This window comes from Salvia hispanica, chromosome 6, assembly GCF_023119035.1.
Source record: "Salvia hispanica cultivar TCC Black 2014 chromosome 6, UniMelb_Shisp_WGS_1.0, whole genome shotgun sequence".
NCBI classification, from domain to species: Eukaryota; Viridiplantae; Streptophyta; class Magnoliopsida; order Lamiales; family Lamiaceae; genus Salvia; species Salvia hispanica.
The window spans coordinates 12,674,337-12,685,696 of NC_062970.1; the positions used below are offsets into that span (position 1 = coordinate 12,674,337).

Below are 11,360 nucleotides of genomic sequence, written 5' to 3' on the forward strand. Positions count from 1 at the left end.
CAAAAGCATCAATTATTCCGCATTTTCATTTTCATTTTCAGCCCAATTACAAAGATATCTTTGTAATTGGCGACAAACGATATATAACACAAAATTACCAATAAAACTATAAAATTGACTATCCAAACGAAAATACTAGTACTATATATAAGACTACCTATCTGAGAATGAGATGGGCCAAGTACAGCTCTATATATCTACTATCATTTCCTGATATGCATGTCGATATCGATTTCGTTTTGTTTTAGAACGAACTAAGGATGTGAAGTTCTCCGTCCATGAAGAGTTATTGGAACTCGAGCCCTTGTTATGAGATTTAATTCTTTTAGTTACAAGTAAAAGCTAAAGTAATCAAATGAACTAAACATTTGGACTTTACATTGTAAAATATCACGAATTTTCGAATAGAAATTTGCGAAAACAATAAGCGAACAACTAATTTTCAAATACTACAATTTTTGGAACAAAGCTTAATTAATGAACAACTAATAAAATAGATTACACGGATTAAGTCCCCAAAGAAAGATAAACAAGGAAAGGAAAATGAAAAAAATATGGAGTGCATTTCGGGCCTTTTCTCCAGGCCCAATTTAGGGCCCGTTTCGAGCAGCCGTCGGCCCAGACATCAACTCCAGGCCCGCTCGCGGTGCAGCCAGGTAGCAGCCGAGATTTCTCTCTCACCTGCAAGTTAAAAACAAGTTTTAAGGGCCATGAGACAAGAGTAATTAATGGAATACTTATAGAGGGGAAGAAACAACCTTCTTTCCCTATGAAGACCAAGGACTTACCCAAAAAGGGGCAAGTCCAGCCTGCAAGCCCTCACCGATGCAGCACCTGTTCTCACAGCCACATCAAACAAGTAACAATTAATATCCATGTACTAAGTACTCAAATAAAGCCATCTCTCAAGTATATCCTACTGCAGAATCATAGTCAAAGGAGATCCTCTGCAAGATGGGAACAAAATAGAGTAACAACCCCAATTAATCCCCCCCATAGTACATCAAGAGTTCAGCCATAAAAAGCCCCCCCCACACCACCTTTGAACACCCTCCTACACATCACAAATTTCAGCAAAACTCTAGTGAAAACTAAGAACAAGCAGTAGCAAGCTTGAGAGGGAGGAAAACCGAGACCAAAAGCAGATTTTCTCGAAGCAGCCGTGATACCGAGAGGTAAGCACCTCCACCCCCTTTCTCCCAATCAAGTTTTTCATGTCATCATATAGAACAACCACATGATCAATTCTAGAACTTAGAATCACAAATGTAGGATCACTTAGGAAGTCATAGGAACAACACCAATAGCCAAGGATATGATCTTCATGAGCCAATGCCTTAGCCAAACTATTACAGTCAGGAAGGAGTAGTGTAGCATATCTATGTAAAGATTTATTCCAGTTTAACTAAATTTTTCTGCCAAGAACCAACATAAAGCCTCTGCTACAAACCAATTTAATGGACAATAATCGAACTCTCACAATATCAAGCTTGAACATCACTAATAGTCATGAATCATTTCTACCTAGCCTTGCCAAATAAAAACCGCGAATCAAGATAAGTAATAGAAGTCAGAAAGCTTAGCTTAGAACGAGGTTGTCCGTCGGTGGCGCGACGTCAACGGAAGGCGTGAGAAGGAGGCAGCGGCGGATGACGACAGGCGGCGGTGGGTCTGCCGTCGAGCAGCCGGAGACGAGGAAGGAGGCGCTGCTCCTCGGTTTCATCGGTATGGGGAATTACCGATTTGGGAATAGGAGAGAGATAGATGGAGGGCCGCGACGGCGAGCCACCGCGCGAGCAGCAGCGGCGGCGGAGTGAGCAAGACAGAGAGGGACGCCGCCGGAGGCGGATGGCGGCGTTGGATAGAGGCGCCGTTTCCGGAACCTCGTGCGACGGCGAGACTCGCTAGCACCAACGATCGGCGACTCCATGCCGCCGAGGAGCTGAAGCCGGCGGCGATCCGGCGACCTGGTGAGGCGGCGGCACCGCCGAGGGAGAAGAGAAAATTTGAAATAGGGTTTGAGTTGGGTTGCGAAGATGAGGTAGAGACAGAGAGAAGAGGGGAAAGTCTTCTTTTCTTTGTTTTGGGCCTCCCTTAATTTTTTTTGGGCCTCTTTAGTAATAGTTTGGGCCACCAATTAATTAAAGTATGGACTAAGAATTTATTTAAATCATGGGCTTTCATATGTTATGGATTAATTAATAGTCCGCAAATTAATTCCACGAAGATAAGTCTAATTTTTCCGGAAATTAGCAAGAGTGCTCAAATGATTAATTTTAAGAAATTACGATACGCTAACGAGTATTTAGACCTCGAGCCAAATTTTTAGTATGTTTAAATAAATGGCATGGGAGGTAGCACCCTCTAGTTAAGTGAATAATTTTACTAATTTAATTAAATCTACTGATTTAATTAATATTCAAAAATTCTAGGACTCTTCTAGAAAATTTAAAGGAAGAATAAAATGATCATCGCACTTAGGATGCATTCATGTCTAAGCTTAATGGATATCTCAAAAATCTAATTAAGTATCTTTTTATTTCCTAAAGGGACGTCTTCGAACGTCATCTAAGACCAAGTTAAGGAATTTCCGGAAGGAGCTTTAGCTTTTGAGGTGGGCATTCTTTTAAAACGTGTTTCTAGTATGAAAATGTGATTCTTTGCTCAAGTATGTTGTCATGCCATGTTTTGTTTTATGATTACCTATCTGCTTGGCTATGCCAAATCAAGTTAAATCGAATTCGGGTCCCAGTAGGGCCGCAAACCCTACTCGGACTAGTGTACACATAAGGGGATCGTGAGCTAACAAAAGGGGTTGGCCGGTCCAGTGACCGTCGTGGAATGTGGCCACATTCCCGGTTCACACAAGGTTCAGATATGGTATATCTATGTTACGTGATTGCGCAATCAAAATCTTTACTAAAGGAAAAGTATTTAGTGACTCGGGTCCTTTAAGTAAAACCCCGTGATCACTCAACTGTGGCAATGACAATTAAAGATAGAACCATTTTTGGCAATGTGCCCACTGAGTATATCAAATACTCAGCCCTGCATGTTATTTTCAAATGTGCAGGTTGAACGTGGACGAGCAGGCGAAGGTGTTGGGACAAGCATATTAAATAAGTAGTTAGGTAGCCCAAAGTAGCATGTCTTCATACGTGCTATTTTGTCTTGGACTCTTCCGCTGCAAAAACCTAGAATTATGTACTAGCAAGCTTTGAACTTAGTCTTGTTACTCTGATCACGTTTTGACTATGTACCCATATGCCTTTGATACTTTTGATTTGAGTGATTTCATCCTTTTTATGTTGTCCCTTGATGTTTGAGATTTGTTTAGTCACGAAATAGCTACGCTCACTAGCATGGGCCAAGTACAGCTCTATATATCTACTATCATTTCCTGATATGCATGTCGATATCGATATCGAAAAATAATTTGTAACCCACGCCTATTATTTGGTAGTACGAAATTAATTCAAAGTGGCCATATCCCTTCTCGACAATTAATTAGAAACTTTCACAGATTTAGCCACAACATACTATCTACCTTATTCAGCTTTGATTCATAAAAAATAATCGAAGCATTTAATAACCCCACCTCAATCATACATTTAGTAATCGAAGCATTTAATAATAATAATAATAATAATAATAATAATAATAATAATAATAATAATAATAGCAGCAGCAGCAGCAGTAATAAATAATAATAATTTTATTGAATCCAAACAAAATAGTACTCCCACAAAACATAACCTAATAGTCTAATGGGAAGTGTTATATTGCTAACTCAATGCTTAATTGCTAACTACAACTCAATAATAGCCATTAGATATTCAAATTAAAGGCCTAAATCATTAACCACAAAATGTCAATACGATCAACAAAAAACGTCAATAAAGCTATAGGATTAATTCCAATAAAAATCAATAGGGGTATTAATGTCAAGTTAGTTATAACTAACTTTTAAAAGAAATCTCAAAACTTTAAATTCATATAACATATATCAAATTAAAGATAATTTTATAAGGATTCCAACGATATACTACATGCATATGTTACGACGTCAAAATTTGAAAAAAAAAAATCTAGAATTTTCATATTTTTCGTACACAGGCTAATGTCAATACAAGCTAAGATAATATGTCAATATAAAGCATATACAATGTCAATCCTAAATTTGTGTTGACATTCTCAAAGCATTGTGTTGATATTTTTGAAACAATATATTGACATTTTCATCCAAAACCCTAATTTGGCGTTTTTTTTTTATTTTTTTCGATTTAATTAATAAAAACGAAAATTACACGTGGCAAATTATAGACCACATGTTTTTTAAAATCACGTGGCCTTAAATTAGTTGTAGTTAACAATTAAATGATGAGTTAGCAATTGATCACTCCCCATAGTCTAATACTACTACATTTAAACACAGAAAAATCCAGCTGCAAAATAGGGTCCCATATTAATTGATTATGGGCACTTGCTTTTATTTCCATGGGTGGTCATATTAGTGTAACATGTTCCACACATTTCTCTATTACCAAAGGTCCCTGGGGGCACACATTTGCACCTAGCACAACAAGTTCCACATGCCCTCAAGCATGTATTTTGCCTTGAGTGGAGGCTGCACCGCTTCTTGCATAGCCCGCCACAGTCTATCCCGTGGCTAGGGTTCGGGGCTGGAGCCGGGGCAAGGGCGAGGCCTTGAGATAGCAGCCGACCTTTGAAATACTTCGAGATGTCTTGAACTATAATAATCAATGATAACAATTCAAAGGCATGATAAGTAGCAAACTATCAACACTAGATATATCATGAACTATATTAATTCAAGGTGAATGATTTTTACTTCTCTTAATATTAAAGGAGAAGTAAAAATAATACGATAAATTGTAAGTTAATGATTTCAGTCAAAATGACACGATAAAGTACAAAGGAAAAAAACTCACCATAAATAGCCTGACTATTGTACTTTTAACTTTTACCACATTTTCCAGTTTATGTTTCTTCTACGCAATATAGTGCATTAACTAACTTGTACATATAATAACTATTTAAATTTTAAAGTTAAGGCACAATTGATGTTTAATAATGTGAAATGAAGTAATAATAGTTACTAATATAACTTACCAGCACGCATTAGTTTTCCGTCTCCTCTGCTGAAAACCTAAAGAAAAAACAAACCAAATTAATAGCAAAATGGATAAACAATTAATTCAGATCTATTATCTACGTTCATGCCATATTTAGCAAAAAATTACTACATATTTAAAAAAATGAAAGTAAAAAATTAAGTGTTGGAACTACATGTAATGCTTGGCTGACATGGCTGGACTCTTCATCCTTCTTTAAATCAGATGAAACCTGCATGAAAAATGGAAAGATTTGAACTCGCAAGCATCTTTTTAGCAATACTCTATTTTTCAAAAGGTAAAACAATAAAAACCTGGGAAACCAAGAAGAGTGAGAAGATGAGTGCAAACACCAGTTTAGAAGCCATCAATTCTTTTCTGCAATGAGAGTTTTTAGTGTTATGAAGTCCAGTTAGTTGTGAATTTATAGAGACATTTGTTTTATTTTGACACTGCTGCCCCTATGGAAAAAATTAATTCCAACAAATACATGCATAGCTGCATATTTGGAAGATTAGTTTGATATTGGCATGTGTCACAATATTAATGATTTAATTCAAACTCACATTATATCTGAAGCTAGATACAGTATATAATTACTCTGATTAGGGGCGGTGCTAGAGATAAGATTATCTCTATAAACTCTGACAATACATTAATAAAATATTTATTCCTCTTTTATTCATGTGTATAATTATACTTTTATAAAGGAGAAATGAATGGAAAATATACCATTGTAATTCACTTATAAAAATCTTCAAATATTTACTTTTGATTTGTTTTATTTAAAATTGATTTAATTTTTTGAGGGACCTGTAATTTATTATACACACTTTATCAGAAATGATTGATCTATCAGTAACAGGTAAGTGTAGGTAGCTGAGGTGACAAAATGATAATATATCAGCCAACTTTAACCAAACCAGCTGGGCATTTGAATATGCTGACAACATATCGTGATACCAAAACCAAAAAATCAGCTATAATTATTTACTTGAGTGTAGTTTTTTTAACAACCCATGCACGCAGTTACTACTAATCTTGTTGGATAATGCAGTGACTTGTGAGTAGTTGATGGCTTATTACTCAGGAGAATAATGAGTGTTTTTATGGTTTTGTGCTTAGTTGGCATTCATAATTAAATTGAATGTGATCTTTATATACAGATCATTTAATTCTCCCAACTAACATCAAATAAAGAAAGAGAAAAAAAGGAAGATAAAGACTCTCTCTTAATGAATGAACCTATATATGAAAGTGGCATTTCAAGAATATAAAATCAAATCACGACATTAATATTATTTGGAAAAGAATTGTGTTTTGAATGGATTCAAATTCAATACCAATAATAAAGATAACAAGTAGCCGGTGTTGTTTTCGTATTTTATTTACAAACTAATTATGCTGGAAAAGTGGAAACTATACTCTTCTCGCATGCTATACTTTCTCTATCATAAACTTTTTCAAAAGGTTCCCCATGAACTCGTGGATTTAAATTATTAAATAGGAAAGAGTCTTCTTTTCTCATTTTCATCCGTCCCAATTTAAGAGTCCTATTTAAAATTTATCATATATGGACATAAAATTTAACCGCATTGCTGATGAAATTTAATTCAAATGTCATTACTTTCATAAAAATAAAACAAAATAAAATCTTAAACATATAAAAAGTCAAAAGAGTCTCACTTTCCACTACCTCACTTGAATTATTACACACTCCAATAACCACTATCTTAATTCAATTACTACAGTCCAACAACTTTTTAAAACTCGTGCCCTAACTCAATTGCACTCCTAAATTGGGACGGAGGGAGTATTATCGAAACGTTTGATGTCTTATAAATCAACAGCTATTATTTCCTATCACTTACAAAATTATAGAGCACTATCTCATGCTTGTTATGGAGCTAAAATTTTCTCTTAGCTTTAAATAAATTTATAAATTAATTATCAATTTAATAAAAATATTATACTCTAACATTATAAATAAATAAAATAATTTAAATATTTTATAGTCATTTTTATATGGAAAAAACTCAATCCTTGTATAATTTACACTTGTATAAAAATATGCACTTTACCATTGTTATAGTTAACATTATGATTTATTTTGTGAGAATTGTGGGCCTACTTCATCGGTGGCCAATGTCATACCAAACGCTTAACCCAAAGCTGATTGGCCCAGACACCCACCGGATACTATTTGGACTTTGACCCGATGTGGATCCGCATTTTTATAATACCTTCGAATCACATTGAAAGTTTTTATGTGTGATAAGATACATGCTATGCTATGCAGTTGAATTTAAAATTTGATCAACGTATGCCGTCTTAATTTATTAAAAGGGTTTTTTTTTATCATTATTTATATTTTAAAAACATGATCAGTATACCTTTTTTCCTTTTTCTTTCTGTTGAAGCCTTGATGGTTTGTTATTTACTGTACTTGTATCAAGTCCATTAAGCATGATAAAAAAAAAAAAACTAATTTGACATAGAACTACTATATGTGATAATAGAATATGTATTAGTTCTCCATCGAAACTTAATGTTGTAAGTTTTCCACTTTTGATGCACAAACATCAATTATTCCGCTTGTTGCACACTTTATTACCGGTAAAGATCAAAGTCCAAAAATTGAAACAGAAATAATTAAGATGTAAAGTATTTTTATTCAAATGCTATAAGATCTTCGATGTATATATATAGTATGAATGGGATTAATTTCATATTGTCAAAGCTTACATGCACGTTCGAATTTAAGCGCAAAAATAAAGACACACAACAACCTTATAATTGCCATAAACTATTTAAAAATAAAGTCGTCTCGCCTTCTTCTGAAAACACAAAACTATATCTAATCAAGAATAAGATTATTTTCTTATCCGATCCAAAACGACTTGTTTGTCGCTTGTCGCCCCACATTCATTCCATCATTCAACATAAACGATTCATTTCATAATTGACATTATGAACATTTAAAAACGTCAAACCCAACGTGGGAAGCCTAATGTCTGCATTGATTTCCATATCATTACTTCACAATTTCAAGTTTCAACAACGTGGAGGCTACCAATTAAGTACCACCTTACGTTCTAATCCCATTCTACCTACCCTGCTTCTCTTTCTCTCTATAAATATATATAAATGGACTTCACAATTCAAAAACCTCAATATCTTCTAAGTGTAAAATGGCAATCACAAAAGCTTCACACGCCATTTTAGTCCTCTTGCTCGGCCTAGTTTCTATCGGGGCCGCAGCAGTCGAGTCGTTTGACTACGGGGCTGCCCTCGATAAAACCTTGTTGTTCTTCGAGGCACAAAGATCCGGTAAATTACCTTCAAACCAACGTGTGAAATGGCGAAGTAATTCGGGCCTTGGCGACGGCTATCCTCAAGGGGTAACTCCCATTGCCTAACCAAATATTCACCTACTTACAAGTACTAATATGTTTTCATACAAAACTAATTTTTTTGAATGGGCAGGTAAATTTGGTTGGAGGATACTATGATGCCGGAGACCATGTAAAATTTGGTCTTCCAATGGCGTTTAGTGTGACAATGTTGTCATGGGCAGCTGTCGATTTTAAGGAAGACTTTATGAAATTAAATCAAATGGGACACATTTTGGAGGCAATCAAATGGGGCACTGATTATTTCATCAAATGCCATCCTCAACAAAATGTGCTATGGGGGCAGGTATATATATTATTTGTTCAAGGAAATACTATTAGTAGGTCAACAATTTTTATGACGATTTTTTCCCTAATGTTACCTAGTCAAATTTATTGGCACAACTACTAGTTTTGCTATACGCTGTAAATTTGTAACAATGGTTTTATCTTGCCATTAGGTCGGAGATGGAGTGTCGGATCACTATTGTTGGCAACGAGCGGAGGACATGACGACGTCCCGAACAGCGTACAAGCTGGATATCGAGCATCCCGGGTCAGACCTTGCTGGAGAAACTGCGGCCGCCTTGGCTGCTGCCTCTCTAGCTTTCAAGCCTTTTGATTCTGCGTATTCTAGTATTCTTTTAGTGCATGCAAAACAGGTTAGTACTTAAGTAATTTCAACACCTAATCGACTTAATAATAAAATAATTTTGCAATATCTAATTGACATGCGTGTGGCTTTTTTTGTTCTAGATTTTCTCATTTGCAGACAGATTCAGAGGCTTGTTTACTGATTCAATTGGGAACTCCAAGCAATTCTACACATCATCTGGTTACTATGTAAGATTTTTTACTTTTTTGTCACATAACATTTTCATTTAATTCTCACAATATTTATCATGTAAGTATTTTTTTCTCCTTTAGGATGAACTATTATGGGGTGCAACATGGCTACACAGAGCTACAAACGATGAATATTACTTGAAATATGCTGTGGACAACTGCGTTGCCTTCGGTGGATCCGGCTGGGCCGTCAAAGAATTCTCTTGGGACAACAAGTATGCCGGAGTTCAAATCCTCCTCACAAAAGTAAACCACAAATCTTGATCAAACACACAACATTAATATACAAGCAGAATGTACTAATTCAACAAAAATGCAAACTTTTGTGTAGTTGTTGCTGGAAGGACGAGCTGGAAAGTACGCCTCTACGTTGCAGCAGTATCAGGCAAAAGCTGACTACTTCACTTGCGCGTGTATGCAGAAGAATGATGGATACAATGTGAAGATGACTCCTGGTTAGATCACCTATTTCAACATTTTTGTAAACAAGTATTCCATTTTCAAGAATTGTTGTGACTCAAATGTTGCTAATTTTGACAATTTAGGTGGCCTAATCTATCTACGTGAGTGGAACAACTTGCAGTACCCTGCCTCTGCTGCTTTCCTCCTCACTGTCTACTCTGATTATCTCTCCAAGGCCAAGATATCTGTGCAGTGCCCAGATGGCCTAATCCAGCCTCAACAAATCCTCAACTTTGCCAAATCACAAGTAAATGTTTAATCTTGTTTCTTTGTCTGTTTTCTTGCATTGGTAGTTTGTCATATTCTATAACAATGTTGTTGTTTCAAATTCAGGCAGACTACATTCTTGGCAAGAATCCCAAGTCATTGAGCTACTTGGTGGGCTATGGCAAGAGGTATCCTCTCCATGTCCACCACAGGGGCGCCTCTATCGCCCCTGTCTCTCTCCTTCACTCTGCTATTGGATGTGTTGAGGGGTTTGAGACTTGGTACAAACGGCATGACGCCAATCCCAATGTCATACATGGAGCCCTTGTCGGAGGCCCTAACGCCAACGATGAGTTCACAGATGACAGATCTGCTTATGAGCAGACTGAGCCTACATTGTCTGGAACTGCCCCTCTTGTTGGTGTTTTCTCAAGATTGCACACACTGTTTTCAGGCCAACAAATGGAGAAGTCAAAACAGCCTAAGCCTTCCAGTCCATACCACAAACCACAAGGTCTGTAATCATGTCTCTCAAATTATGGAATATTTTCATTTATCAAATGTGTATGTCACATTTCTCATGTTTGAATTCTTGCTGTAATCTTACAGTTCCATCTCAACTCTATGCACCAGCTCCCCATTCCAAAGCAGGTAGAGTAACAGCCATAACTATAACATTATTCCATAATTGTTTATTTGTGTAGATATGACCCGAATAGAATTGCATGCACCATTATGATCTATTGCAGCTGTCCCAGTTGAGTTTATTCACTCCATAACAAACTCATGGACAGTTGGAGGGGAGAAATTCTACCGTCACGAAGTGGTGGTGAAGAACATCTCTCAAAAGCCTATTGGGAAGCTGAAGCTGCAGTTTGATGGGCTGACAGGATCACTGTGGGGGCTGACTCCAACACAGGCAAAGAATACTTATGAGCTTCCTCAATGGATTCAAACACTAAAGCCTAATTCTGAATTCAGTTTTGTGTACATTCAAGCTGGTGCTCAAGCTGAGATTTTGGTTCAAAGCTATCATTGATCAGTCAGGAAAAGAATAGGATTTTCTCGGGGGATTTGATGGTTTTAGAATGGAAAGTGGCTGCGGCTGTTACTGCAGTTTCAACATTTTCTGCAATGGAAATTGTAGGATACATGTACTATTAGATTTTCTTTTCCCTTTTATGTCTCAATCATGTAATAGTTTTCCAATTACATGTATTGTTAGCTTGTTTGGTTGAGAAAAATTTTATTCAGAAAGAAAGTTATCCATTAAATTTTTAGGAAACTCTCAATTCTCAACCCAATAAGACCGGACCGA

General features: G+C 36.2%; 3 protein-coding genes across 4 annotated transcripts; 1 reads left to right on the top strand and 2 right to left on the bottom strand.

The window, feature by feature from the left end:
- Positions 1-470: 470 nt before the first annotated feature.
- LOC125192072 lies at positions 471-2,062 on the bottom strand. Of its 2 annotated transcripts, XM_048089526.1 has the most exons (3): positions 1,584-2,062; positions 789-834; positions 471-681 (listed from the first exon to the last, which is right to left on the bottom strand). In XM_048089526.1, exons 1-3 carry the CDS (start codon positions 1,721-1,723, stop codon positions 508-510), a joined length of 360 nt encoding a protein of 119 aa, XP_047945483.1. In that variant the 5' UTR covers positions 1,724-2,062; the 3' UTR covers positions 471-507. The 2 variants fall into 2 exon arrangements, 1 of the variants encoding a protein (XP_047945483.1); XR_007171298.1 differs by lacking the exon at positions 1,584-2,062 and having other exon boundaries at positions 759-1,223.
- A 2,384-nt stretch (positions 2,063-4,446) lies between these two features.
- On the bottom strand, positions 4,447-5,546 carry LOC125195838 (snakin-1-like). The gene is made up of 4 exons (XM_048094095.1): positions 5,450-5,546; positions 5,311-5,367; positions 5,134-5,170; positions 4,447-4,751 (listed from the first exon to the last, which is right to left on the bottom strand). The coding sequence occupies exons 1-4, from the start codon at positions 5,501-5,503 to the stop codon at positions 4,474-4,476; spliced, it is 426 nt and encodes a 141-aa protein (XP_047950052.1). The 5' UTR covers positions 5,504-5,546; the 3' UTR covers positions 4,447-4,473.
- Positions 5,547-8,235: 2,689 nt separating this feature from the next.
- On the top strand, positions 8,236-11,300 carry LOC125195836 (endoglucanase 5-like). Its single transcript, XM_048094092.1, has 10 exons — positions 8,236-8,536; positions 8,622-8,834; positions 8,989-9,189; positions 9,284-9,370; positions 9,455-9,619; positions 9,705-9,828; positions 9,919-10,082; positions 10,169-10,556; positions 10,652-10,693; positions 10,792-11,300. Exons 1-10 carry the CDS (start codon positions 8,327-8,329, stop codon positions 11,079-11,081), a joined length of 1,884 nt encoding a protein of 627 aa, XP_047950049.1. The 5' UTR covers positions 8,236-8,326; the 3' UTR covers positions 11,082-11,300.
- The last annotated feature ends 60 nt before the right edge of the window (positions 11,301-11,360 follow it).

Bases quoted from the DNA above. Each gene is read 5' to 3' on its own strand.
- LOC125192072 (XM_048089526.1), bottom strand. From the start codon at position 1,723: ATGAAACCGAGGAGCAGCGCCTCCTTCCTCGTCTCCGGCTGCTCGACG. The intron at 835-1,583 runs CTAAGCTTTCTG...CTGTGAGAACAG, and splicing joins ACGGACAACCTCGTTCTAAG to GTGCTGCATCGGTGAGGGCT. The intron at 682-788 runs GTAAGTCCTTGG...TTTAACTTGCAG, and splicing joins CTGGACTTGCCCCTTTTTGG to GTGAGAGAGAAATCTCGGCT.
- LOC125195838 (XM_048094095.1), bottom strand. From the start codon at position 5,503: ATGGCTTCTAAACTGGTGTTTGCACTCATCTTCTCACTCTTCTTGGTT. The intron at 5,171-5,310 runs GTAGTTCCAACA...TTTTTTCTTTAG, and splicing joins ATGTCAGCCAAGCATTACAT to GTTTTCAGCAGAGGAGACGG. The intron at 4,752-5,133 runs GTAAGTTATATT...TGATTATTATAG, and splicing joins CGGAAAACTAATGCGTGCTG to TTCAAGACATCTCGAAGTAT.
- LOC125195836 (XM_048094092.1), top strand. From the start codon at position 8,327: ATGGCAATCACAAAAGCTTCACACGCCATTTTAGTCCTCTTGCTCGGC. The intron at 8,537-8,621 runs GTAACTCCCATT...TTGAATGGGCAG, and splicing joins GCGACGGCTATCCTCAAGGG to GTAAATTTGGTTGGAGGATA. The intron at 10,694-10,791 runs GTAGAGTAACAG...GATCTATTGCAG, and splicing joins AGCTCCCCATTCCAAAGCAG to CTGTCCCAGTTGAGTTTATT.